Here is a 27475-nt window from a genome sequence, read left to right on the forward strand (position 1 = left end):
ACTCTGGTGGCAATGGTCTATTCCTTCACATCTGTATGAGAACAACCAGTTTGAATAACAAACAGTTGCCTCAAGATAGTGAACCAAGATTGTGTCCCCTTTTGTCCTCAGGGTTTTTTTTTTTTTTTAAATAGTGTTATGGGGGAAAGAGTTGGTTTTAAAGCCCAGCACTGGGGAACAGAAAAGAGAGTTGCTACCAGGAAAATTTAAAGTATCTGGCAGATAAAAGTTAAATGCAGCCAACATCAGTAACAGTGGAAGGAAAGAAATCTACATCTGAGGCTCAACAGATGAAAATGTGTCTAATGAATGATTACCCTAACCTCAGCACTCAGGAGGCTGAGGCAGGAGGATTATGAGTTTGAAGCCACCCTGAACTACATAATGAGACTCTGTCTTTGAAAGGAAAATAAAAGGAAGAAAAGATTAAGCTAATGGGAAGTAAAAACAGATCCAGAGTGGATCCAAACTCAGAAAGGTACTTCTAGTGACCCCGAAGAAGGTTCTGGCTCAGCCAGAGGGGCGTTAGTATGAAGAATTTGCATCCATAATCACCTAAACCAGGTAGATGACGTCTGAGCAGGGGAAGAGGCCTTGGGAGGCAAAACACAGGAAGGAATATTTGGAGAAGCCAAGGGTAGTTCGCAAGTATGGGCAGGCGCATTGGGCTCTTCAGCATCCCGGCAAGGGAAGCCCACAGATGCACCAACGTTCATTATCTGTCGCTGCAGGGACGAGTGTAGGGACTTTCAACAACACAATTTGTTTTCTTATAGTCCTACTGAAACTTAAGAATCTAACCCCCCAATAAATAAATAAATAGATAGATAGATAGATAGATAGATAGATAGATAGATAGATAGATAGATAGATAGATAGATAAACTCTAACCCCTGATGGGAAACAAAGGGAACAAACTCAAACTTATCAAATTTTTAAAAGAGGAAAAAAGAAAAAGAAACAAAAGAAAATCGAATGGAAAATATGTATCAACAGAAATATATTTAAACATACTCAGTAAAAAAAAAAAGTTACAATGAATTAAGTTCCCTAATTTGAGTTTAAAAGGGCCTAGCTATATGTTGCTAATTAAATAGGCACCTAAAATGTCCAAAGGAAAGCTGGCTATTTCCAAATGATAAAGCCAGTCACAAGTCACCAAGATATGAAAATCAAGAGCGTATACTGAATGCAATGCTATATATCTACACATACCTACACTTCATGGCATATGTAATTCTAGCAGTCAAGGGGAAAATGTAGTCAGTTTTTTCTTTGGGCCACCAACTCCCAAATAATGACATGGAGATTTATTAATTATGAAAGTTTGACCTTAGCTTAGGCTTATTTTTAACTAGCTTTTATAACTTAAATTAACCCATTTCTGTTCATCTACATTCTGCCACATACCATCCATCCTGCTTCTTCAGTGTCTTCTCTCATCTCTCTTGCAGGCCTAGGTTCCTCCCCCTACTTCCTCTCTTTGCCCGCAAGTCCCGCCTGTACCTCCTGCCTAGCTATTGGCCATACAGTTTTTTAGAACACCAATCACAACAGTACACTTTCACACAGTGTACAAATATCCCACAGTAGGGAGAGGCAGGGGAATCATGAGTTCAATCCAATCTGAGCCACAAGAGGTGGTTCAGCACGTGAGGTACTTGCCCTTAAGCTTGAGTTCAGTCTCCATATCCACATATAAAGACGGATCTGTAATCCAGCTCTCCTTGGCAAGATGGGAGATGCAGACAGGAAATTTTGCCAAAAGCTAGTTGAACGGCTAGTCTGGAATGTGCAGAGCAGACAAGGGAGTCAACAGTGCCTTTAATCCCAGCACTCAGAAATCTGAAGTAAATGGATCTCTAAATTTGAGGCTGAGTCAACTACACAGTGAGTTCCAGGCTAGCTAAGGCTACATCCTAACATTCCATCTCAAAACAAACAAACAAACAAACAAACAACAAAAGTAAAACAAACCACAAAAAAAAACAAGAAAGACCTTGCCTCAGAAAACAGGGTGGAAAGAGAGAACTAACTCCCCAAAATGTTGTCCTCTACTCTTAACTCTACATGTGCATTCTCTCTCTCTCTCTCTCTCTCTCTCTCTCTCTCTCTCTCTCTCTCTCTCTCTCACACACACACACACACACACACACATGATAAAAACACATTACCTAACTATTAGAGAACTTCAAATTTTGTTTTGTTTTTTACTTCCAAAGGTTCTATTTATAACCAATCAAAGAAAAATCATACATTCTTGATTAACCAAATCCCTGTATGTGGACATTAAATTATACTTCCTTTTTATTTATCTTATATATATAAAAGAGAGCAAATACCTGAAAATAAGGTTCTATCAAGGACTGACATTCCAGAGAGAACTTCAAATACTTTTAAAGTCAGAGATAAAAGAAAATGAATTTATCTATCTACATTGATGTTGAAAGACTGAAGTACAACTGATCCTGAAATTTTTATATTAAAAAATATTACTTTCAGTCAGCAGGTATGTTTGAATAGTAAATTTAATTAAGCATGCTAAAGAATAAATTTTTTGAGGATTGCAAGGACCTTGGTTGGACAAAATCCAACTATTTTTTTTTTTTTTTTTGGTTTTTCGAGACAGGGTTTCTCTGTAGCTTTGGAGCCTGTCCTGGAACTAGCTCTTGTAGACCAGGCTGGCCTCGAACTCACAGAGATCCGCCTGCCTCTGCCTCCCGAGTGCTGGGATTAAAGGCGTGCGCCACCGCCACCCGGCCCAACTATTTTTTTTATCTGTCTCATAAGATTAACTGTTTTTTGAGAGCGTTCTGCCACAGTTTCTTCCAAGATTGACACATTCTATCCCAAAGGGAAGCTCCTTAAACCAAAAGGTAAACAACCCAAAATAGTGCCAGGAAGTCCCTGAAACTGGCTAAATTCAGTAGGCTCCTCCCTCCAAAGTAAATAAGTAAAGCTGTAAAGAAGACTCTAAGGTCAGACCAGGTGCCTGGACTCAGAAGCTTCAGAAACCAGCTGAGCATATAGAAGAGGTTTAGACCAACTGAGGCACCTGGGAAGGACACTCTCGAGCCTGTTGAGCTGCCTGAAGGCTATGCAGTGTGCTCCAGGGTCCCAGTTTTTGTGAGCTGTCACCATGCTGGCATGGGTCTTGGTGATGCAGCTATCTTTGTGCCATTTCTGCTCCTGTAAGTAACCCTTTACCTATATTTCTGTAAGTAAAACACATGGTTCACAAAGTTGGACTTTGGTGGTGTCCTCTCTGGGATGTGTGTAGCTTCTCCCTAGGGAAAGCTTGTCATACAAAAGAGGCTGTTACTGTGGTCCATGGTGATGAGGCAACCACGTACCTGTGTGGAAACATAAATAGCACAGGGTTCTGAAGGGCTTTGTTATGCCAAGGACTCTTAGACCTTTGTTCATTATGTAAACGAAAGGAGAGAGAACCAAGATCCTGTTCTGATGTGACTGCTCAATACCGCCCTGTTGATGTCTCTTGGCAACTTAAGAGGTAGTTCCAACGTTACTGCCAGGCAACAAATCAGCAACCTTCAGTTAGAATGGCAGGAGTCACTAAGGGTTGCGCTCGCACGCCACCACTGCAGTTTCTAAAACTGCCGTAGTCCAAGAGCCTCCTTTGTACCAGGCTTTTTCTTTTGGGCTACCAACCAGCTCCCAAATCATGACGCAGATACTTATTATTAATTATGAATACTCAGCCTTAGCTTAGGCTTGGTTCTTGCTTGCTCTTATAACCTATTCCTCTTCATCTTCATTTTTCCTTGGGGTTTTTTACCTTTCTTTCCCTCTGTACATCTTGTTTTCACTGGTCCTCGTGTATGGCTGGCTGGTGGCTTCTGGCCTCCGGCATGTCCCTCTCTTTCTCCCTCATTCTCTCCTCCTCCTTCTCTCTCATTCTCTCTTTTCTCCTACTCATTGTCTCTGCTTGCCAACCCTCCCTATCCCCTGGCCATTCAGCTTTTTACCAGTCCAATCAGGTGCCTTGGGCAGGCAAGGCTAAACAAATGCAACACATATTTACATAATCAAATGTACATCCTTATGTTGTTAAACAAGTTCAGCATAAGTAAATAAATGTAACACATCTTTACATAGTTAAAGTAATTTCCACAACACTCACGTGTTCATCTCAGTGGTGGACACACAGACTAGAAGGAGGTATCGGCTGTGAATATTTGCACAAGACTTCCTAATGGGGGAAATAAGGCCAGTGTGTGTGGGGGGGAGTGAGCCTTCAAGCCTATTTCACTGGATGCTTTTCTAAGTCTGAAGATGCAGAAGGAGCTCTCTCCTTTGCACATTCTGTGGAGAGGGAACTCCACCTCCTCCGCCTCTCTATTAGACTTTAATAAAATAGTGAAGTTCTGTATTTTCAGAGCAAGGTTCTGAAATGTCATTCATTAACATTAAAAATAGAATGTTGGGGGTGGGGCTTAATTTTAGAAACAGAAAATGGAGTGTTTGGCTTTGACTTGGTAAAACAGAAATTGTCTCCCGTCTTCTGAAAAGACAGTCTGATGGCCACAAGGAGTGTACCAGAGCTGAGGGTTGAAGCCCTCCACTGATGAACAGCCTGTTGGTAACCAGAACAGTCGGTGGATAAAGGGCTTCGGATGCATGCCCATTTGGGGAAGTTGTTTGAAAGTATTGTGCAGCAAAACAAAAGAAAACTCAGAAGAGGGAAGAGAAGTGGGACAAGAAACAGCTGAGCAAACCCACAAAGCAAGAAGTTCTGGTCTGATTTAATGTGTGGAGAGAGGAAACAGTTTCCAGTGGAGCTTGGTAGCAACTGGGATACCCCTAGGTAAGAAAGGAAGCCTGGAGAAGAACGTTAGGGACAGAATGACTAGGTGCCAAGAAACGCTTGGAAAACGGCAGGGATGTTATAAAAGAAAATAGCCCAAAGATACAGGAAAACAAAAAACCAAAAACCAAACCAAAACAAAAACAAACAAACAAACAAAAACACCACCCAAAACAAAATGTAAAAAACACCAGAAGGAGCTGGGCGGTGGTGGCACATGTCTATAATTCTAGCAGCCGGGAGGTAGAGGCAGGCGGGTCTCTAGGAGTTTGAGACCATCCTCCACGGGACAGCCGGGCAGCATTACACAGAGAAACATGTCTCGAAAAACCAAAACCAAACAACAACAAAACAACAAGGAGGAAATCTCCCCAATAAGACAGAAATGAAAGTTTGGTGCCCCTTGTCTCTAGTGTGAGGCTTAGTCTTGGAAGGGGGGTGGGTGTGGTGAGAGACCTGGCCGAGACCAGCGAGGATGAACAGTTTGAGTGGTGGTGGGAGGTCCCGAGAGTCAGACTCAAACCCCTAACCACCGTCTGATGAGCCCTGAGAGCTCACAGGTTCTTCAGGAAAAGGAAAGAAAGCTGAAGGCAGCTTTAGAGTCAGCCTGTGGTGGGAGAGGGCCAGGGAGCAGCTGCTGCTGTTCTCCTGGGAGTACGAGACAACAGTCCCGGAGGCATCTGCGGAAGGGTGGGAATGTGTCCAAAGATTGGACAAAGATTTATCTGGTCCCTTCATAGCAGAGAGACTAAAGCTCATGCGCCTTTTTGCCACCGCGGTGCCCATCCTACAGCAAGCACCACCTAGTGCTGCTGAGTTGTTTCTGTGGGGTAACAAGACGGAGACCCACACAAGACAGTGATGGAGCTCGCCGGCTAGAAGAAATTCTGAAAGCGCTACCGACATTTTCCTCCATCCACCAGACACCCTGCAGGCTTCTTCCTTCAACATCCTCTATGTAGCTCTTTACACCTGCGCAGACCCCAGAAGTACTGGGAGAGCTGAGTGGACTCAAGTTACACCCCGTGTACATTCTGGTCCAAAGCTTCTCTGGCGGGAAACAAACAGGTCCGCTTTTAGAAAATGACTGCTCAACTCCTCTGGTCTGTGAGTGTTCAACTTTCTGAAGGGGGAAAATGTCATTTTCAAAGAAAACACTAGATGGCAGTTGTGATGTGTTCAATAGTTGCCTCAGCTTCCTTTTGGAAAAGGCTTGATGGGAGGGGGGGGATGCAATAAATATTAAAATGGGAAAATCATCATTACAATAATGAAGATCAGTATCTTATGATTGTGTTTACCATGTTACTATGTATGAGCGGTATCTTTATGCAGTGTTTGCATTTAAAATCCGGGCTCCACTTTATGAGACCTGCAAGAGGAAACTAACATCTCTATAATATATGGAAGCCCTTCATCACTAAAATAATAAAGTGAAAATAATGTTTGATTTATAAGGAGACTCACTACTGGGTGGTTGTGTTTTTAGTGGCTGCCCCCTCCACTTGTAATATTTCAATTTGTAAAAATGAGTTACAAAATGTGTTTCCAATGTCCATCTACTGTGCAAAGCAAAATAAGTTTTCGTTATCATTAATTTAAAATAAGGCATTGCAGCTGAAAGGATTTCTGGGTACTATTAACAAAAAGAAAAGAAGGGGGGAGAGGAGAGGAGAAGAGGAGAAGGGAAGGGAAACAGCAGATGCCTCCCCGAGTTTCCCCAGCCTTTCAGCACTAACAAAGCCTAGAGGCAGAGCATTCTTTTGTGTAGTTCACTAGGCCGGTTACTTAATGATCTCATGGTCCCTCTTTAATGTAGAGATCCTAAGCTTTTAACACAAAATGCAGGTGGAAATGCTTCCTATTTAAAGTACAAAATGTTGCCAGATACCATGGCAACAAATGTAGCCTGCAGCCCCCATTGTGGCATCTTGCCTCTACCTGTTGTGGAGCCTTCGCAGGCTCTGGTGGCTCTTCTCCCTTTTCTAGCCTCATTTTCACTGTGCCTTCATTTTGTGGTGGTTGTCCCTTATTTTAAATGTCCTTTTTCTTGCTGTAGCGTTGGAGGATGATTCGACACAATGAAATTCTTTGGGAACAAGACGGGTCCTAAATAAGTTAATAATTGTGATGACGTGGTTTGTAATTGCATTAATTTGTAGACCCTGGATGACACTGGCATCCTGAAAGTGGTATCTCATGTCATAGTAAACTCAAGGTGTCAGAACTCGGAGCTAAATATGCAGACAAGGCTGAAAAACACTTTAGGTTTGAGAAAATCAGTTTCTTTGGATACAGGTGACAGAAATGGGTTCTGGATAACTTTGCACAAAGGACTTCACTGGTGCGCTAGTCAGGAGAGCGGGGAGAGATGGGATCCTGGGTCCAAGGTTGGACACGCCTGAATTCCAAGCAGCAAGAGCAACTCCTGGATCCTGTCTGGACAAGGTTGCCCCAGGTCCCCAACCTTGTATGCTTCTCTTCAAGATGAAGGGTGTGGCCACAGAGATGTTTCTGAAATAGCTTAAGAAAAATCGATTTGCCCTGACTCCACATTGCCTCTCCTGGCTTTTCTTATGCTAGTTAAGTCACTTCAGTGAGTTCTGTTTATTCACAGGTTTACAGACCCCCAAATGGGGGGGGGGGGTTGTTACTAAATAAGAAGAGGCATCTCTTGAAAGGTTGCCAAGCTTAAAGTAACACAAATCTATAAAAAGAAACAACCCCAAAGGTCCATTGTCGTAGGTTGTGTGAGATGCAGCTCCTTAACTGTAGGATGAGAAGAACCAACTTTCACACACATCAAATCTACCTGTATAGGGGAAGGGGAATTGAAAGCCACTGAAAAAGGTTCAGGAAGTTCTGTTACCCTAAAAACAGCTATGGGCACAGGCTCACCAAGAGTAGGTTGCATGCTTCTATGCCGAGCTGCAGAGCTAGAGTGAGCGCACACACACCCTGAAAAGATCGGCACTGCGGTGTGGTTTCATTTGGAAAGAGTTTCCGCAGATGTAATCAGCCCAGGTTCAAAATGAGCTCTTACCGAATCAAGCAAGGGGAACAGCAAATCCTGTGCATGTCTAGGAAGAGACAAGAGCACACACAGACACCTGGAGGAACGGTCTATGTGAAGCTGAGTGGAGACCGGAGCAAGTTATCTTAAGCTAAGGAATACCAAGGATGGCTGGCAGCCACTAGAAGCTAAGAGGAAGGTGAGTCACTGTTTCCCTGAGAGTCTACAAAGTAACTAACACCCCCCACACCTCACTCTTTGGTTTTAGACTTCCCGTCTCTTGAGTGGTAAGAGAATATTTATCATTTAAGCTACCCAGTCTATGGGTTTTATTGTTGTCGTTCTTGATAACTAATACAACTGTTAAGAGGTTTCTTTATGGAAAGCCCTAACTGAGAAATCCGTGGAAGTAAGCACTTGAATCTTAGTACATTTTAGGTTGCTGAAACCAAATACCTGAATCTTGGAAGTTTAATATTTAGAGATTCCCTATTCTCACGGCTGAGGGTCTGGGAAGGACAGTTTCATTCCTTCCCACTCCCTAGACTACATCACATCATGAGATAGAAATAAAAAAGGAAATGGCCACATATGGAAGAGCCGAGCTTGTTGCTCTCCAGTTACATAGTCCCTGTCCCACTCCTGCAAGATGGCATCGATCCATTCCTGAGGATGAAGCCCTCGTCATTTGGCCCCATGTTTGCAAGATTCCTTCACCTAGCACCACCGCCATGCTGGGGCCCATACTTCCAACACATAGTTATATCCAAACCATCATACTTGAGTGTACTTTTACAAAAGCAGGAAGTTTTTCTATTTCAAAAAAAAGGAACTATGGATCACTTGATTCATTTATTCCACAAGGGCTGTTGAGATCTCTTTGGACCTGGACACACAGTGGTGAGCACAGTGGACCAGTTAGCTGCTCTCATGGAAGAGACAAGTGAGATGCATCGAGGTTGAGATGGGGTCTTTGGAAAAGCATAAGAGAGTGATGTGATCTAGAGGCACAGAGCGTGGGGAAGTTTGTTTGGAGCGAGAGGTGAAACAAAGAGGAGAGAGATGAGCTCTGAGTCATGAAGAGACATTCATGACCTGGGGGAAGAACATTCCAGGCAGCAGAAACTCAGAGGACCAGAGTGAAGACTGAGAAGAGAAGGAGCCACTCTGAGATTTAAGGAGAGGAGGGCCATTGTGTGCATTTGGAGGATGGTAAGCAGGAGAGCAGACATGTTATCTGGTTTGAACGTGGTGTCAGGTGATACTGTTCAGGCAAGGGGGGAAGGGGGCAATGAGGTTCAGGGTGCTTAGGCCAGATGGCAGGAAGTGCAGATGTGATGCTTTTGGTGCAGCTGTGGAGAAGTGGGTAGTTTTGGTATGTGGGGGGCAGAGTTTGACAGGACTAGTAAGTGTTAGATATGAGCCCTCTCTTGGTTCATTGTTATTCATAATTTTACTAAAGCAACACACACACACATATGCATGTGCACACACGCTTCTATACAAAGGTGCTTGGGCCCAGGAGCATTGCATTCAACAGAGAAGCTGCTGTCATGTGCTTCTAACACAGACTCACAGGGCCTCCTAATACCAATAGAGGATGAATGTAGGAAAGGAAGACCCAGCACTGTGAACATGGGGAAGTCTCTGTGAGCAGGAGGAGGGTCTTGGGAGATACACAGGGTTGGAGAGCTGCACTCCAGGCTGTATAAAGAGAGCCTGAATAAAAGAGAAAGCTGGATGAGGAACGTGCAATATTTAGATGACTAAACTCATCTGAATGGATTATAGCATGAACATAAAGAGAAAACGTCCATCAAGTTAGCTCAGCAAAGTCAACGTGGATGGATGATAGAGAGCTTCAAAGTCCAGGGTTGTTTGTTTGTATGTCTTCTGAGACAGGGTCTTACTGTGTAACCCGGGCTAGCTTTGAACGCACAGGGATCCACTTACCTCTGCTTCCTGAGTGCTGGGGTTTAAGGTATGAAACACAGGCCAGCAAACATTTCCTGAATGGGTCAGAAAGCTTAAGAGTTTTGTTTTGTTTTGTTCTGTTCCATTGAGACTAAGTCTCACTCTAGCCCTAGCCCTAGAAGTCACTATATAGCCTAGACTAACTTTCAGCTATGGAACCAGGCAGTGATGGCGCATGCCTTTAATCCCAGCACTCAGGAGGCAGAGCAGGTGGCTCTCTGTGAGTTCGAGGCCAGCTTGGTCTACAGAGTGAGGTCCAGAACTGGCTCCATAGCTCCTGAGAAACCCTGTCTCGAAAAACAAACAAACAAACAAAAAACCAAACTTTCAGCTACAGCAATCCTCCTGTCTCATGGAAGATTAGGATTATAGGTGTGTACTACCACACTGGCTGTAAAAAGTTTTACAGACGTGCACATTCTTGAGTTGTTCATTGTATCATGAAAGCATAATATGTATTATGAAATACATAATACTCTTAGAATGAGCATAGTTGTTTCATTTAAACTTTATAAGAATATGAGCAGACTGGATTTGGACCTGAGGCAAGGCAAGTCAGACAACCCAATAAATGTCTTGCTAGGGTTTATGAAGAAGCCGTGGACAGGCAGTGTGTTTTGTCTGACTCCTCAGCCCAGCTCCACGTCCCCTTTCTGCCTCCTTCTGAGTTTCAGGCTTTCAGTCTGATACCCACGCCTCTCATGTGAACAGGGAGGAGAAGCATCCCAGATCCTGCAGTCATCTCTGCCTGGGTCATCAGGTTTGCGGATTCTCGGCACAGCAACTGCGCGTTCACTCTGGTCTTAGCCAGCTACGACACGGTGTTTCTCAGGCACACACATCAATTCAGGGAAGGCATGTGGCCTGGTTCAAGTCCCAGGTTCACTGTGTCTAAGAAAGAGGTCTCTTCACTTTGCTTCACTTTCTAGAACCACCAAACGGGACACTCTCTTGCCTTTGAGAGATGGTGTACAGCTACAGAACTTGGATTTCTGAATTCATTTTTGCTGTTTCTGTTCAGCATGAAGCTTCTAAGACTGAAGGCAGAGCAGAAAATGGCAAAGGCAACATTTTTCTTTGTTTGAGCTATTGACTCAAAAAAACGTAAGCTGGTCATTTTATTTTGATTTATTTATTTTACTTTATGAGTATGAATGTTTTGCCTGCATTTATGTGTACCACGTCTGTGCCTGGTGTCCACCAAGGTCAGTAGAGGGCAGTGGATGCTCTGGAACTGAAGTAAGGCTGGTTGTGAACTGCCATGTAGGTGCTGAGAATCGAACCTGTGTCCTCTGTGAGAGCAACAAGTGCTCCAAACCACGGAGCCATCTCTCCAGCCCTAAGATGTTTAGCTTTGTCAACTTGACACAGTCTAGAATCACCCGAGAAGAGGATCTTAAGGAGGGATTGGCCAGATCAGGTTGGCCTATGGATGTGTCTGTGGGGCCTATCATGATCATGTTGATTGGCATGGGGAAACCCAGTCCACTGTGGGCATCACCATCCCCCAGACTTCAGTCCTACAATATTATGAATGGAGAAAGTGAGCTGAGTTGTAAGCACGCGTGCATTAATTTTCTCTCTGCTCTTGACTGCTGGATGTGACTGGCTGGTTCAAGTTCCTGCCCTGACTTTCCCTTCGTGGTAGATTAAAACCTAGAATTATAAACAGACACCTACAACAGAAACAAAACTAAAATACAACCTCAGGGCTGAACTGCCTCAATGGTTAAAGTGGTAGCCATACAAGTATGAGGACTGGTGTTTGGATCCCAAATTCTGGGTGGTGATGGTGGCCTGTCTGTAATTCCAGCCTCTGAAGATAGGGGATCCCTGGAGCAAGCTGCCTAGCAAGACTAGACATATTGGTGAATTCTGGGTTTAATTGAGGGAACTTATTTTAATTAATGAGGTAGAAGAGTAATTGAGGATTATTCCTAACATCAACTGCAGCCTATACATGCACATGGACAGGCATACACACATACATGCCAAAAAATGGAAAGGAAAGCAAATATAACCCTAACACCTCTCTGACCTTGACTTTCAGTTCTGTTACTTCAAAATTAAATATTCGGGAGGCAGAGGCAGGTGGATCTCTGTGAGTTCGAGGCCAGCCTGGTCTACAAGAGCTAGTTCCAGGACAGGCTCCAAAGCTACAGAGAAACCCTGTCTCAAAAAAAAAAAAAATTAAATATTTGACTGTCCCTGAAAAATAATATGGAATGAGCAGACAGAGGACTTGGTGAAGACTAACCAGGTCTGAAGCAAAAAGGCTGGCAGTAGGAAGAGAGAGTCTCCAAGGTCTGGATCATCAAAAAGCGAGATTTCAAGTGGGAGGCTTCCCTACATCGGTCTGGCCAGCATTTCCACACTGAAAGTGAAACAAAGGAACAGGGCTGAGGAAGTTGAGCCCACCCACAAGCAAATCTGTGTAAGAGTCAACCCAAAATGTTACAGGCAAAACAGATGCTTACTTGAAGGTTTATGCAATCCTAGTCTAACAGACGACCTCACACTTAGAGGGAACGAAGTGGAATAGCTCACCACAACATCTGTAAGCAGGCCCGGAAGACAGCGTGTGAAATTGGAAGGATACTGAAGAGGCAAAGACTAAATGTCTGCGAGGAGAGGGTGGCTCGGGAGAACTGTGGCTGACGGCTCGGCGTGGAGGAGGCACTGGATTAGAACAAGAAGAGGAGAGAGGGCCCTGGGTGACGGCTCTTCTCGGCAGCCATGGTCGAACCCACTGAGCCAGGTGGTGGACACTGAACTTCTGGGCATCCCCGAGGGCAACCCTGCAGGGGACACAGGCGGGGGCTGCTGGAAGAAAGGCCCGCCACAGTTAGCACAGACTTGTTGAGGTTCTCCTGATGTCCCTGGTAAGGAAGATGAGGACGACTGGAAAGAGGAGTGAAGGTGGAAAGGGAGAGGCGTTCAAAGAAGGAAGAGGCAGCTGTGGACAGGAGAAGTCTGGGACGGCGAGAGGGAAGCCAAAGATGGTTTCCAGAAGAAGTGAGGAAGATTCAGATGTGTAGGAAGGCCATTTCTCAGGATGCAGGGGTCGGTAGGGACTACATGATGGACAGGACCTCCTTTCCTGCGTGTCTGTCTCTATCATGTACCCAATTAGACATAGTAGATTAGTTACTTTGAAATTATCACAACTAGGCAATAGGGTATTGTTATTTTCAAGTTAAGAAATGGGATAACATGCGTGGAGTTTCACAAGCTTAGAGTATCTCAAATGTCATTAAAAAAAAAAACTGTGGACAGAAAGAGATTAAAACCAGAAATTTTCAAATGTGAAAAAGCTATGAAGTACAAATGTGGCTGGCGGTAAGCTTGAATTAACGCCCTGCTTTGAGCTTCTGAACGCAGAGCAATGAGAGGTGAAGACACTGATAAAAGGGCAGCTGGAGATGCCTGGTTATTTCAACAACTAAGTAAGGAGGTTGGAGGTCCCACCCAAGAAGTGAAAAAAAAAGACGCATAAACCGAAATGCGATCAACTTCACTAGATCCATCAGAGGAAGAGAGTCGTGGGAGAGACAGACAGGTAGGGGGACAGGAAAGAGCTTACGAGGACAGAACCCACTGCACTTGTGTGATGAGACTCCAGAGCTTGTGATTTACACGACGAAGTGACTCAGAAGAACAGAACGTTCTCAAAGTAGAGGAGTGATTAAATCCGGAACCTTGAGATGGAGAGAGTGTTTGGGATGACCCAGGTGAACCCAACCTAATCACTGAAAGTGGAGAAAACGTCCAAACCGCAACCACAGGAAAACAATTCCATGGAAGAGAGACCAGAGAGCTACAACCTTGCTGGTTTTGAAAATTGAGGAAGAGGGTCACAGACCTCTTCCCACACGTGGGTGGCTAGAAACTGGACACCAGTGCTTCCCTAAAACCTTCAGAAGAACCCAGCCCTGCTCAGACGTTGACTTTAACCCAGATGTGGGGCGCTAACTTGCAGAGCTGTAAGACAGTAAGAGCGTCTGTTTCAGGTCAGCACAGTCTGTGGCGTCCTTCCTGCCAACCACAGAAATTAAGCAAACACAATAGGCCTTAAGACCCCCCCACCTTGCAGCAGTCCTGAAGAGTCTATACGAACTACCTGAAGCCAGGATCTCTGCAGGCTATACACCATCTAGGACTCCTCAGTGGACACTCCACTAGAGTTGACAAGTTTTCCAGGTAGGCAGACGGCTGGTTCACCTGGGTCCTGGGCATGTGCCAGCTCCTGGCCTAAGATGTGTCCTAGACTGAGTTTGCCACTCCTAAGTAATGCCATGCGTCTGCTCAGGACAGAACTGCAAACTGTGGCTGCAGTGACTCACGAGGCTTGCAGGGAAAGCGCAACTCGGGCTGGCTGGGTTCAGGTTTATCTGAAAAGAAGGAACACTGAGTAGTCCCCAGGGCGGGGAAGAAAGTGGAAGAAAACTCCACACCTACAGTCCTTTCTTCCTCCCTCCCTCCCTCCCTCCCTCCCTCCCTCCCTCCCTCCCTCTCTCCCTTCCTTCTTCCTTCCTTCCTTCCTTCCTTCCTTCCTTCCTTCCTTCCTTCCTTCCTTTCTAAGACAAGGTCTTATGGTTGCTCCATAGCCAATGATGACCTTTGAACTTCTAATCTTCCTGCCTTTGCCTCCCAACTGATGAGGTTGAAGGTGTAAGCCACTACACCCAATTAATGAAGTCCTGGGGATGGAACCCAGAGCTTCATGTATGTGAGGCCAAAACTACTAAATGAGCGACATCCCCTGTGCCGGCCACACAATTCTTGATGCTCTTTGAGGCACTTCTGTTGTGGTCAGGATGCTGTGACAGGAGGGCTCTTGACGACCTGAGAGCTTTCAGATCACAAACCTTGCCCCCATGTAGAACGCTGCTGCAAAGGGGTTCTGAGTGCAGAGGAGAGGCAGGCAGGCATGTGGAAGCCAAGATCTGGGGGCAGTGGATCCCAGCTACCAGAGTCACCAGGAAAGAGGAAAACAGGCCCAGTGCTAGGCTGGTATTGAACACAGGTGATTTCACTTCCGGGGAGACAGCTCTTTTGCTAGGATGATTGTGGGTCAGACGGTTGGAGCAACTGGAGAGTACTCTAAGCCTGGCTGTGCAGGTTTGTGATGGTCTCCAGAAGGCAGCAGCTGGAAAGTTATAGCTGGCAGGTGATTTTTGCCAGCTTGAGAGGGGACGGAGAAGCTGACACAACCCTTTGGTTCTGATGGGTTGGAGTACAGAGCACAAGTGAGCCAAGCCAATAACAGGTGGGCACAGCGGGGGATCTGAAGCCATCCTTGGCGGAAGGTAGAAGATGGCAGGGATAAAAAGACCACAAAGCTTTTTGAGAGCTGGTGCCCTAGTCCAACAACTAACTCCAAATTTGAGCCAAAACCTGGGGAGAGCAGGTGGATGTGAGATGTCAGAACAGGGTTCAGCTGTGGGATTTCATCCAAGGATTTCATTCCGGGTGGCAGTTGCTTTCTCATTGGATCTAAAATGGACCTGTGGAGTGACTCGTACAAGGGCATCTTCAAGGCCCTGACAGACATTAAATAGGGTAAGCATTGTAGTAGACATTTGACAAACACATAAGTCATTTACCCTTAGTGGGAGTGATTGATAGCCTTTGGGTCAGGCATGCTATTGGCCTTATCTCTCCAGTATGGGAGAAAATATATTGACTTTAAGAGAACTTGTATTTCCAGTAGCTGATACCACTCTGTTATCTTCCTTGAATGCCTTTTGTAGATTTTTAAATCTCTTTGTACATTTCTATTACTTGATTTTTTTTTTTTTGGTTGCTGGTCTTTGATGTAGATTGTGTCAGGAGTCCTGCAGTGGCTCCTGAGTGTGAAGGAACTTTCTAAGCTTTGGGTCTCCAGTGGGGCCCCAGTGACAGAGGGAAATTTGAACAATGGCACCAGGTGTAACAATTTTAGAGGCACAACTTTAATGGGGAAAAAATGTAAGCGAAGGCTATTGTAACTTTATACAAAAAGAATTTCTTACATAAAACAACAAAATCACAAGCCACAAAGGAGAAGATTAGTCAAGAGCCATATTTTAGAAAAGAATCTCTGGGGGAAAATAAAAGGAATTATAACTATTTCTTAAAAACCAATGCTTTAAGAGATGGCGAAGTGATTGCACTGAATTCTTGCTACATCACCCACAGTACACCCCATGGATCAGAACAGTACTTCACCCAGTTGCACCTATACCATGGACTCCCTGAGCAGGAGTTAGAAGTGGCACCGCAGTGAGGATGGGCTCTAGACTGCAAGGACTAGGGGCAACAGTTGTTTTGTTGGTTTTTCCACACAAAGGAGAAACCAAAACTAAGTAGCAACAGCCACTGATACAGAGTTCTAAGGAAGGTGCGGGATTCAGTGTGCCTGCTTCCTGTCATAAGAAGGTTTCTCCCCCTAGAGTCTGATGCCCTAGGAAAACCTTCTGCCTTCTTCTTATACAAACAGTCTTGCTTGGGCTGGAGAGATGGCTGAGGTTAAGCGAACTGGCTGCTCTTCCAGAGGTCCTGAGTTCAATTCCCAGCAACCACATGGTGGCTCACAACCATCTATGATGAAATCTGGTGTGCAGGCATACATGCAGGCAGAATGCTGTATACATAATAAATAAATAAATCTTAAAAAAAAGCAACAAACAGTCCTGCTTGCCCATGAGCATTTTGTGATTTCTAGAATCTGCACAAGACCCATCTGTAGAAGCTCAAGTACATTATATATAAATATATGTGTGTATGTAATATGTATGTGTGCATGTAATATGTATGGGTGTACACATAGCACATCCTGGACATGATGTCAATGACATTGATTTAGAAAGTCTGCCTGGGGCCTTGGTATCTGCATTTTTGGGAAATTATGTTCTACAAGTGATCTTGGTCCAAAGGCTTGGATGAGGACCAGCAGGATCGATTTTTGGATTTCTGGCTGTGATTAAGAGTCCTGTTTAATTATCCATCTTAATCCTTATGACTGCTCACCACCACCACTGCGTTCTTATTTCTCTTCATTAATTTGACTTTGCTAGGTGTTGATTAAACCAACATACTAGAATTATTTCAAACAAATCATGTGGGGAACAAGTAACCTGTTTATACCAAATTGCTACCAGCGTGCAACAATAAAGAAATAAGAAAACTGACATACAGGGAACAAAGGAAGCCCCGAGGGAGTGAAGTCCTGAGTGTATTGTAGACATGGGCATTAGCCATAATGAGGACCAAGGTCTTGGGCCCATGGGGAATTGGCAAAGCCTTTCCCCATATGGATCAAGCTCAAAATTGGTAAAGCCTTCTTCTTCTAGACCAAGTATGAATGTTTATGAACAATTGATCAGTGTATGAAACTGCAGCTTCTCCCTACCAGATGTTTATAGTCTGAGATTGCATGTCTACAGACATCTCCAATGGAGACTAGCCATGCGTACTATTGGTAATAAACACCATAAGGTTCCAGCTTGCTTGCCACAGTAGGTTCTCTCCATCAGGGTGTACACACTCAACCCGACCCCAGCTTTGCTGAATGTGGATCTGTGTATCTACAATTTCTTCATTCCCTCAATGTCCCTTGTCAAGGCTCCGGATCCAAGCCTTGTGGGTCACAGTACTGAGACGTGACAAAAACGCTGAGAAAGAGAAACAATGGTAGAAAGACTGCAAGCTCATCAAGACTGAGATGTGTGGAGGAAACACCAGGAGAGCTGCTTGCTTGGGAAAGCTGTCCCTGCAGCATGAGCTACACCCTGCCCCTGCTGGCTATTTACAGAGCTTCCTATGGGTAGTTGTGCTCCAGTGAAGCTGGCACAAAGCTCTCTTTCCCTTTCCAGAGGCTGAGGAGACAGATTTCTCCTGCGCTGTTTTGTAATTATTTTCAATGATGTGACCTACCCCTTGAAGTGTCTAGCTAACTCCATGACAACTTCCTCTTCTCCAGTCTCCTCATAGGCTAGGCACCCTATACTGGGAGACATGCTCCTTCTTGGCTTTGCACTTCTAACAGGAGCAGAGGAATGCTAGGCAGACTAGAAACGTCAACGGTTCTCTCTGTACTCGAAACCTCATGCTGAATAGGTGAAGAGAAAGGGAAAGAGGAGAGCTCCTTTTTTTTTTCAAATCTCTGCTTGTGGTTTGAAAATAAATAGCTTGCATCATCCCCAATTCTCACCATACCATGAGTGATGAACTTCCAGAACATACATAGAAGGAATGCCCCGATTCAATTAACAGTCTACCTCTAGTCTCCAACACCTTTCTCTGACTCCAAGTCAGAGCTGGATAAGATTATATGCAACTAGGTGTTGGGGTGAAGTCCAGGGCAGGGGCATGACTGTGATCTCAGATGAGGGTCAATGACCCTTCCCCCGATTCCTTCTACCAGAGAACGTTGAGTTCATCGTTGGGAAGGTTGGGGTAATCATATCTTTTCTGATTTTGAGACAGCCATGCCATACCCAGAGAAGAGTCCCAGAGCAGATTTGTTCATCATCTACTTTCTGTGTCACAGCCAGCAATGAGTTTTCATTTATTGTTTTAGCTATTGTGAGCTCCAGAAAACATCTGGTTACTCTTCTACCAAACAGAGAGTCAGGTTTGGCTAACTCCCCCTCTGTTACTCTCATCTACAGTGAAGAAGACAGCCCATGAGAGAGCAGGTGTTTCCGTTTTTAAATGATTGTAAATATAGAGCAGTCACAGTCTTGTCTAGGTTGTACCCCATGAGTCAGAATGCAAGCATTTATCAAGTGCTATTGTATGGCAAGTACTGTCCCGGTGAGAGAGATGTGGACACATCTACCTGAGAGAGAGCGGGGCCTTCCCCTTATAGCAGAGATAATAAAATATATTCTTGACATTTTTGTTTGTCTTTTTTTTTTTTCAAGACAGGGCTTCCCTGTATATAGTACTCTTGACTGTCCTGGAACTCACTCTGTAGACCAGGCTGGCCTTGAACTCACAGAGATATGCTTGCCTCTGCCATCCCCAAGTGCTTGGATTAAAGGCATGTGCCACTACTGCCCAGCAACATTCTTGATTAGGTGAATAATTTTGGAATTTGAGTAAGATAAGATGAGGGTACTGAGGGTATGAAATCTCCTTCCCTTCATCCTTTCTTCCCTGTGCTATTTACTGAGCAGATCTACCTAGAAGCTGTCAAATTAAAAAAATTTAAAAATCTAACTCCAAAGTAAAGGTTAAAATCCAAGTTTCCTCCACTGACCCTTTCTAGTATACAAAGTGGTTAGTTTCAGTGTTTGATCTTGGACACCATCCAAACTTAAAGATACTTCACAGATTCTTTTAGAATTATCTATTTAATTAGTCAGTGAGCCCCGTGCAGGCTGGAAGAGAAGACAAGTGCATTTCTTTCTTTTTCGTGTTCTTTCAAAATAAAGTGGTCAAAAGAAAACCACAAGTATGGAGAAGCTAAATCTTGAAACAGATCGTCTGCACCCCCAAGGTTCTATTTTATGGTTTCTACATCCTGTCTTATCTAATTCACTGATTTTACTTGTAATTTCACAACCCAACTCTGTTTTCATGCTTGACTTCTTAAATTCTGGTCCAGACAATGACCCCTGCTTATTTTTCCACATTCAAACCTTACCTGTGCTCAATAACAAGATCAATAGCCAGGTGAGATGGTCAGGCTCTATCTCCTCTCATTACTTTTGTGTGAGTGTTTCAGTACCAGCTTGGAAGAGAGAGGGGAAAAATAACCTCTTGGGTGCTTGTCAAAGCACACACGCCTGTAAGCATAGGCAAAGATAATTTTCAGGGCCTTAAAATGAGCTGAAATTAAGTTACAGTATTACAACAAAGAAGTAAACCATTTAGACAACTCTTAGCACTAGGCTAGAAAACTAAGCCAATGAAAAGCAGGGAAAAATAAGAAATCAGTTACTGAAATAAGAAATCAGTTACTGTTTAGTTACATGGAAGTTCTTTATAGCAAAGAACTCATATTGAATAGAACATTTCAACCTCCTGGTTAGCTGGTAGGCAAGGTAGACAATTGTAATTTATTCAGTCATTCAAAACCCATTTGCAGAATGCCTGTCATATGTCACAGAAAACACTGGTCTAAGTTAACAAACACAGGCCTTTGCCTTCTCTAAGTTTATATACTGCACTGTGTTAATGCTCTTACATTGTTCTAGTTTATGGTAGATTTTCATGCTTACCTGTTTTAGCAAATAGTAGTTGAATAAAAGAGTTATTGTTGAGTCTTACGCATTATTTCCTGGTAACCAAAATATGTATCTTACGACTTATTGTAGATTTCTTTTTTTACGTTTTATTTTCAAAGTGTAATTTTAATTCAAATTGAATGAACAAGAAGAAAAGTGAGAGAAAACTATAAGAAGACACTGCTGTATCAAATGTAAATAATGGATTGTGAACATACTCTTGCACGTTCATAGGTACGTGTGCTGATGCTGCCTTGAGTACTATCAGCTCACAAGACGGTGAAGGGTTTTTCATTCTTTCTCTCAGGGGTGGCATCTGAAGCCTGGGGTTCTTTAAAGCGAATATCTAAACTCCCAGGGCCTCAGAGGGAAAAAAAAATGATAACTTCAAGAAATGAGAGTATTACAGAGAATGTCTCAAGGATTCAGATTTTAGGTTTTGAACTAAATTTGCTCTATAACTTCTTCTTTTGTAAATGCATTGAAATAGTTCTTCCTTTCATCTCCAGATAGCAGAATTTTAGAGCTGAAAAACATATTAGAAATGCTCTATTCTGATTCCTTCCCTTTATTTCAGTGGATGAGGAAAGACTTAATATTCACCAGACCTACTTCTTTGCCACTACCAGCAATCAAGTGCCACAGTTCTTTTAAAACACCTCCCAAACCCTTACTGCCACCAGCCCAGAGTAGGTTATTCCTTACGGGACCCAAAGTCACAATACTGCTTTTCCTGCCTTTCATCTTTTAACTTATCCTGGGAAAGCATCCAGATCATATAGCATGAAACACACTGACATGTTCCCTTGTGGGGAAAATGTACCAATCTTACTGTGTGGTCAAAGGATAAGGTTCAAAACCCAGATAAGGTGAGGAATTCCTACAGGTTGGCCCTAACTTACTTTTCTAAGCCTATCTTTTAGTAGTCCTCTTAACAGTCAAAGTTCATTAAATACTTAACTAATGTTCATATTTTCTAAGCAGAAATCTAGCCTTGAGATAACTGAAGTTTTTTTTTTGTAGCTAGGTTCATGCATGGTTAAAAGTGAAAAAGACAAAAAATGAACAAAAAGAGGTGAGTAAGCTGCATTAAAAAATAGTTTCAATTCTGTTCACCTTCTTTTAAGTTTCATATCCTTAAGCCCACTCTTGGCTCGCTGTGATTTTTCCTAGTAAACCGTATAGTATTGCACTTTTGCACTAAAATTGCACAGACGGTAGGGCGCTGTAGTTGCCAGACAAAACCGTTAAGTTGGCAAAGCAAGATTCTTTTTTTAAAAGAGATGCTTATAAGGACAATGAGATCAGGCTTTAAATTTGAAATAATTTGGGCTCCAGAAAGTGTATTCAGTATAGCCTCTTCAGTTTCACACTGGCTTCAAGAAGCTTCGGGAGATTTCCACGAATTCTAGTGGATGCCTCTCAGTAAACTAAGAGAATATGCCCAGAGTTCCCTCCACAGTAGAAATAGAAGCAGTCATCGCTGACAACCTATTCTAAATCCACCACACACTCTGAAGCTTACATTTTAATCTCTTGATTTAGGAGGGTCAAGGTCATGCTACTTCGGGAAAGGCAGAAGGCAGGGTTGGACTCACAGACTTAAGCCCTAGCTTTTATATTCTATTCTATGAAATGACGAAGCTAACCAAGAGGAGAATTGACAGGATTATTGGAGGCTGAGGTTAACCAAGAGGATGATAGGCTTCCCTGAAGCCGAGCGGAGGCGGAGGAGAACAACACTGGCAATCCCCAGTCGGGCGGCCATCTTGTGGGAGGAGGGAAGCCGGAAGTACCCAGTCTGGACGAGGCCTGAGGGGCGGGGAAGGGGCCGTGTGGGAGGGACTCGGGAACCGGGGGGGGGGGGGGGGGGGGGGGGGGGGGAGGAGGGAGGAGGGCGGAGCGGTGTCGCCTGGGCTTGGGGGCGGGGCCTGGCGATAGGGTGGAGCCTGCCGCGAGCTTGGGGGCGGGGTCTCTGCTGGGTGGAGACCTGCTTCTCCGACCTCCAGGCCAGGGGCGGGGTCTCTGCCTCTCCGACCTCCAGGCCGGGGCGGGGCCGGGGGCGGGGCGGAGCCGTGCCACGATCTTGGGGGCGGGGCCTAGGCAGGGTGGAGACCCGCATCACCGACCTTCAGGCCGGGGGCGGGGCTTGAGGGCGGGGCGGAGGCGGGGCGGAGGCCCCGGGCCGCGGACATCCAAGGTAGCTGACAGGGCCGCTGCGGCTCGCCCCTCCCTTTCTCGGAACGTGGTTGGGCAGCTGCAGCTAGCTAGCCCACGCCGGGGTGAGAAGAGGGCTGGGGGCGGGAGATGCCGGCGTTGTGCTCGCTGCTCGGCCCTCAGCGAGCACCGGCAGCCGTCTCCTCGCAGCCCGGGCTGCAGACCTAGCAGGTGAGATGAGCGCCGGTAGGATGGACCTGCTGGGTCTTACTCCTCCTGCCCCTTCCCTGGGGTCCGGACCAGTGGGCAGCGCCAGGCTCCGGTGTCCCCGGCCTCGGCCCGTTGCAACGCCTGTCCCCCTCTGCCCCGCATCGTCTACGTCTGAAACCTGCGGGGACACTCGGGATGGTCTGCGCAGAGGGGCGACTTGTCCCATTTGCTGCCAGAGCTGCGTGCCCAGGGTGCGGAGCGCCCCGTTGCACGTGGGACAACCCTGTCATCTCGGACTTTTCACTTTATCTCAAGGGGGGGGGGGCAGTATCTGCCCCTCCTGAGCGTCTCTGCCGAGGTACCTGGTGCTTTGCGCCAAATTTTCTCCTTCTTTACGGAGCACCTGACGTGACTCCTATGCCCTGGCTTTCCATTTTCACGGATGCCAGCTGCCCTCGGGGCCATCTATTCGCTTAGGGACTCTGCACTCCTTATCTTGGCGGGCCAAAGTCTGTCCCTTGCAGACAGACCAGGGAAACAGGTTATGGATAGGGTGCCTGTTGATGTTTAAGAGTTCTTTTATAGCTCCACACGGCATTAGGTTTTTCTCAAAAAGAAAGGATATTGGGTGTTTAAGAACAGCCCAAGAGTTTAAAGCTTTCTCTTTCAAGTTAACAATGCACCACATTTTAAACTTAGTAGCAGTTTAATCTACAATTTTCAGTGCTTTGGTGATGCTATCTATCTAAGTCAAATATAAAGTGACTAGACGTTTGTATACTTCATTTTCTAGTGTCTGCCCCAGTGAACTGCCTTGCATAGCGGCAATTCAACTTGTTTGTTCTGTAACAAGCCTTGTTTTTGTAGACTAAAGGACTGGTTGTCATTTTTTAAAACTTCCTTTGTTGTGGTTCTTGTTCATCTTAAAATGTGCCTTAGAAGCATTTTTTTGGTTTTGTTTTGTTTTTCATGTTTAAAGTGGTATGAGATAAAACTTCAGACTTATTTTTAATTTCCCCTTCCTTATTTTGGAACAAGTGCTACTGTAAGTCCTGACTGGCTTTATTTTGTAACTGAGGCGAGGCTTGAGCTTGTCCTCTTCCTGCCTCTGCCTCCCTAATGCTGGGGTTAAAGTGTGTGACATCATGCCAGGGTAGGAGTCGTTTTAATTTTCAATTGCCTTGGGAACTGTTGCTTTTATAACCCTGGAAAAATTAAAAGCGGGGAAAAGTCAGATTACTTTTTAAAGTTTTTTTTTTAATTTTTCAATTAATTGAAAGTTGAACCTGGGTCTTTCTTTACCTATTGGCCATCACCTCGATGAAGAGGTCTTTGTTCATTGTTCAACAGCCACTTAAGGTCAAACTGAATTCAACTCTTCCGTAATGGGTGGGTCTAAATCAGAGACTGGTAACTTTATGACACATTCCAAACTGGTAACTTTTTGGACTATCCAGTACTTCTGTTTTTGGTGATCTGTAATGCCAGGTGTGTCTGTAGAGCTACTTAGGACAATGGATGCTCTTCACTTCGTTACTGCTCTAACCCTTTCCATGAGGTCTACAATCCCTCTGCCCTCTCTCTCACCCTCTTTTGGTTTTCTTTGATGGTAAGGGTTTGTGTGTGTGTGTGTGTGTGTGTGTGTGTGTGTGTGTGTGTTTTGATTTTTGAGACAGGCTCTCAGTGTGCAGCCCCAGCTAGCTTTGAGCTTGTGATCCTTCTGCCTTTCTTCCAGTGCTGGGTTCTGGCGTGGGACACCACACTTGGTACTAGAACTATTGCTGCCATTTCTTGAAGGCCTATTCTGTGTAAGCTGTGAAGTAAATATCCTTTCTATACAGTATAGAAAAACCTCAGGATGTTTCCCTGCGCATTTTGCAGTTAAGGAAACCAACTGAGGGAGGCACAGTATTGATCCAGAGTTGATAAAGGTTAAGGCTCAAAGTCTGTTAGTCTTTTCACTTAACTATTGCTAATTAAGATTGATGTTTTAAAAAATATACAAGCTACAACACTGTTGTTCTTATGTGGTCCAAATAGGGATTATGGGTTATCCAAGTAAAGAAATATAGGAAACTTGGGGAAAGCATCAGAAGTCTAGGTGCCAGATTCTCACCGCCTTTCCCACTACCTTTGCAGAGTACACATTTCGTACGGGCCTCCAATGTCCTATTACTCAAATCTGATTGCTGATAAAATCCTTCAAGGGTCACCATGTGTAACAACCAGAATCTGTTTATGTGCCCCAACCAATGCCTGGCAATGTGTACCAGCCAGAACCTGGCTATGTGTACCAGCCAGAACCTGGCTATGTGTACCAGCCAGAACCTGGCTATGTGTCCCAGCCAGAACCTGACTATGTGTCCCAACCAGAAGCTGGCATATGTACAAACTAGAACTTCTCTCTGTGTACCAACCAATACCTGGCTATGTGTACCAACCAGAATCTCTCTGTACCAATCAGTATAATTCGGTAAAACTCAAAATTTCGTGAACATTATAGAATTGGTTTCTATTGATCATTCTTGTTTAATCCTGGCAGAAAAAAAGAGATAGTTGTCTTAGTCCCGATGAGATGTAAGGTTTTTCAAGGGTTTGGCTTACAGGGAGCAGCACAGGAAATATTCTCTTACACAACCTGGGTATCAATTGATGATCTTTGATCTGTCACCCAGTCTTTTGAATGTGATGTGGGTGTTCAAGAATTTAGCCAAGCTTTGTAAGTTGCAGGAGACCACCAGATTTTTCCCCTGTCTTTACATGGTAAACCTAGAATAATCACTTAGAATTGGCAATTACCCGTCATATTAATTCCAAATTACTATGAAAAAAACTGAGTCATCTGAGAATTATCTAAAGTTTGTGCTCATTGTGTCTTCTGGCAGCAAGAGGAGGGGAGTCTGTCAGCTGCCAACCTTAGCCCACAGAAGTTGGTGTCCTTAAAAACCTCATGAACATCTTTGTAACGTTTTAGGAAAACAGTCTGTGTTCGGGGCTGTTTGCTGCTGTGAAAAGCATTTGTCACGTAGAAAGAGATTGTTCACCTCATGGACTAGATGGAGCCCCAAGAGAGAACTGGCAATGAGAGAAGAGGTGATGTAAGAACAGGTTGTTGTTTAATGAATTTAGTGAGATTTTTAATGAATCTAGCCCCACCCCCCAGTGCTTCCTACGTGCCAGATATTAGGGACACGAGAGTGGTGGAGAGGACATGTGTGGTCTTCGCTTCTGTGACATTTCCAGTTTGGTAAAGGAGACAGTCATTGCAAGGCATTGGGATAAACAAGCCGAGAAAAGCAGACTAAGGGAAGGACCATGATTTTATTTGAGAAAAAATTATGCCTGCCTATGTTATTAAGGACACCTCACCCGACGAAATGATTCCTGAATCGTACGGTTGAGTTTGAGAGTGGGTAAGTGTTCATTATGTGGGCAGTGCAAATGGCAGAGCACATTTTAGAGTGCGCTACCTGTGTAAAGCCCCCGGTGGCCCTGAGGAACTGTTGGTCAGTGTGTGTGCTTACGTAAAATGAACTAAGGGGAGGCCGGTGGACTGACGTCTTAAAATCACTTTCTCTCTCAAAGGTTCCCTCGTACTCTACCGAAAGTGATATTCAGCTTTGGTTAAGCGATTGCCTGGTGCCGGATGTGATTGGAGCCAAAGGACTTTCCTGATATTGCTGCTTCACAGATGTTAAAGTGAAGCATAAGACGTTAAGTTTCGGGTTCAAGTTGGTAAGTGCCTGCCCTGCTATGATTCTTCCTTAGCCTCAACATAGGTTAGAAGGGACTTCTGGTTCCAGTTGTGACTTTTTCATCTACCCGGGAGAACTTCCGAAGTTTCTAAAGACTCTGGGTGGCAAGTTGGTCCTTTGTAGACACTGAGCCTGCTCCTCTTGGCCACTAGATGGAGGTGGGTTGTGGATGCCCAGAGAGAACCACAGGGCATCACTGCAGCTGAAACATTTGTGGGTTTTACTCATGTCTGACACTGAAAAGCAGAATGGTGACATGAATATTTGAGCTGGCCTACCTTAAGAGTGAAGTACCTCTCCTACCTCTTTTCTCTTTGTCTTTCCCTGCCCCCCCTACCCGCCCCGCTGGACCTTTGAAGAGAGTGGTGGACATTTATCTGGCCACTTATATGTAAATAAGTTCAGGTTTGCAGCGTTCCATTTCATTCTCTACTCTGGTTAGTTGTAGCACTGAATTTTCTTTTCTTTCCCCCAGAGACTTAGTTGGAGTTGAAAGGAGAGAGAAAATGGATTCTCATTTTTCAGCAGCGAACTCAACCCTTGCCATTAACGAGACTCTGTCTGCAACAGTAGCTCATGGATTCAATTCCACCAATGAGCCACCTTCAATGTCAATCACAAGGCTTTTCCCAGCCTTGCTGGAATGCTTTGGCATAGTCCTTTGTGGCTACATAGCAGGGAGAGCCAATGTCATCACATCGACACAGGCCAAAGGCCTGGGAAATTTCGTCTCCAGATTTGCCCTGCCAGCTTTACTATCAAAAATATGGTTGTACTTAATTTTTCCAATGTGGATTGGGCTTTCCTATATAGTATCTTTAATTGGCAAAGCCTCTGTGTTTTTCATTGTATGCATATTGACCTTACTGGTTGCCAGTCCCGAGAGCCGATTTAGCAAAGCTGGACTATTCCCTATTTTTGCTACACAAAGTAATGACTTTGCATTGGGATATCCTATAGGTAAGTTATTTTTATTCTTTTTTTCCCCATGGCTACAGAAATGAATTATTTTTATTCTTAAATTTTAAAAAACTTCAAGCATTTTATGTGGTAACATAAGCTTTTGATTTATGTAAGCATTGTTAGTAACATATTCTTACATCTAGGAAATCTTTTATTGTTTCTTATAATTGAATTTTTTTCACACAATATATTCTGATTATAATTTTCCCTTGCCCCAATTCCTCACAGACCCTCCCACCAACCCACCATTTTTTTCTTAAAGCTGTCTGAAATTAGAATATATTTTCTTTAATTTAGAGTTTTAGGGGATCACTTAATTATCTACCTAAAATAAATGGCTATATTCTAATACCTTAGG

General features: G+C 44.3%; 1 protein-coding gene across 1 annotated transcript in view; it reads left to right on the forward strand.

Annotated features, from left to right (window-relative positions):
• The first annotated feature begins 22226 nt into the window (after window positions 1-22226).
• Gpr155 (G protein-coupled receptor 155) overlaps window positions 22227-27475 on the forward strand; it is a 39402-nt gene continuing 34153 nt past the window's right edge. The window contains 5 exon segments of the mRNA XM_038336694.1: window positions 22227-22420; window positions 25985-26134; window positions 26630-26910; window positions 26913-26971; window positions 26973-27114. Coding sequence (XP_038192622.1) covers window positions 26661-26910; window positions 26913-26971; window positions 26973-27114 — 451 coding nt within the window. The 5' untranslated portion in view covers window positions 22227-22420; window positions 25985-26134; window positions 26630-26660.

Source organism: Arvicola amphibius, chromosome 7, assembly GCF_903992535.2.
Source record: "Arvicola amphibius chromosome 7, mArvAmp1.2, whole genome shotgun sequence".
Classification (NCBI taxonomy): Eukaryota; Metazoa; Chordata; class Mammalia; order Rodentia; family Cricetidae; genus Arvicola; species Arvicola amphibius.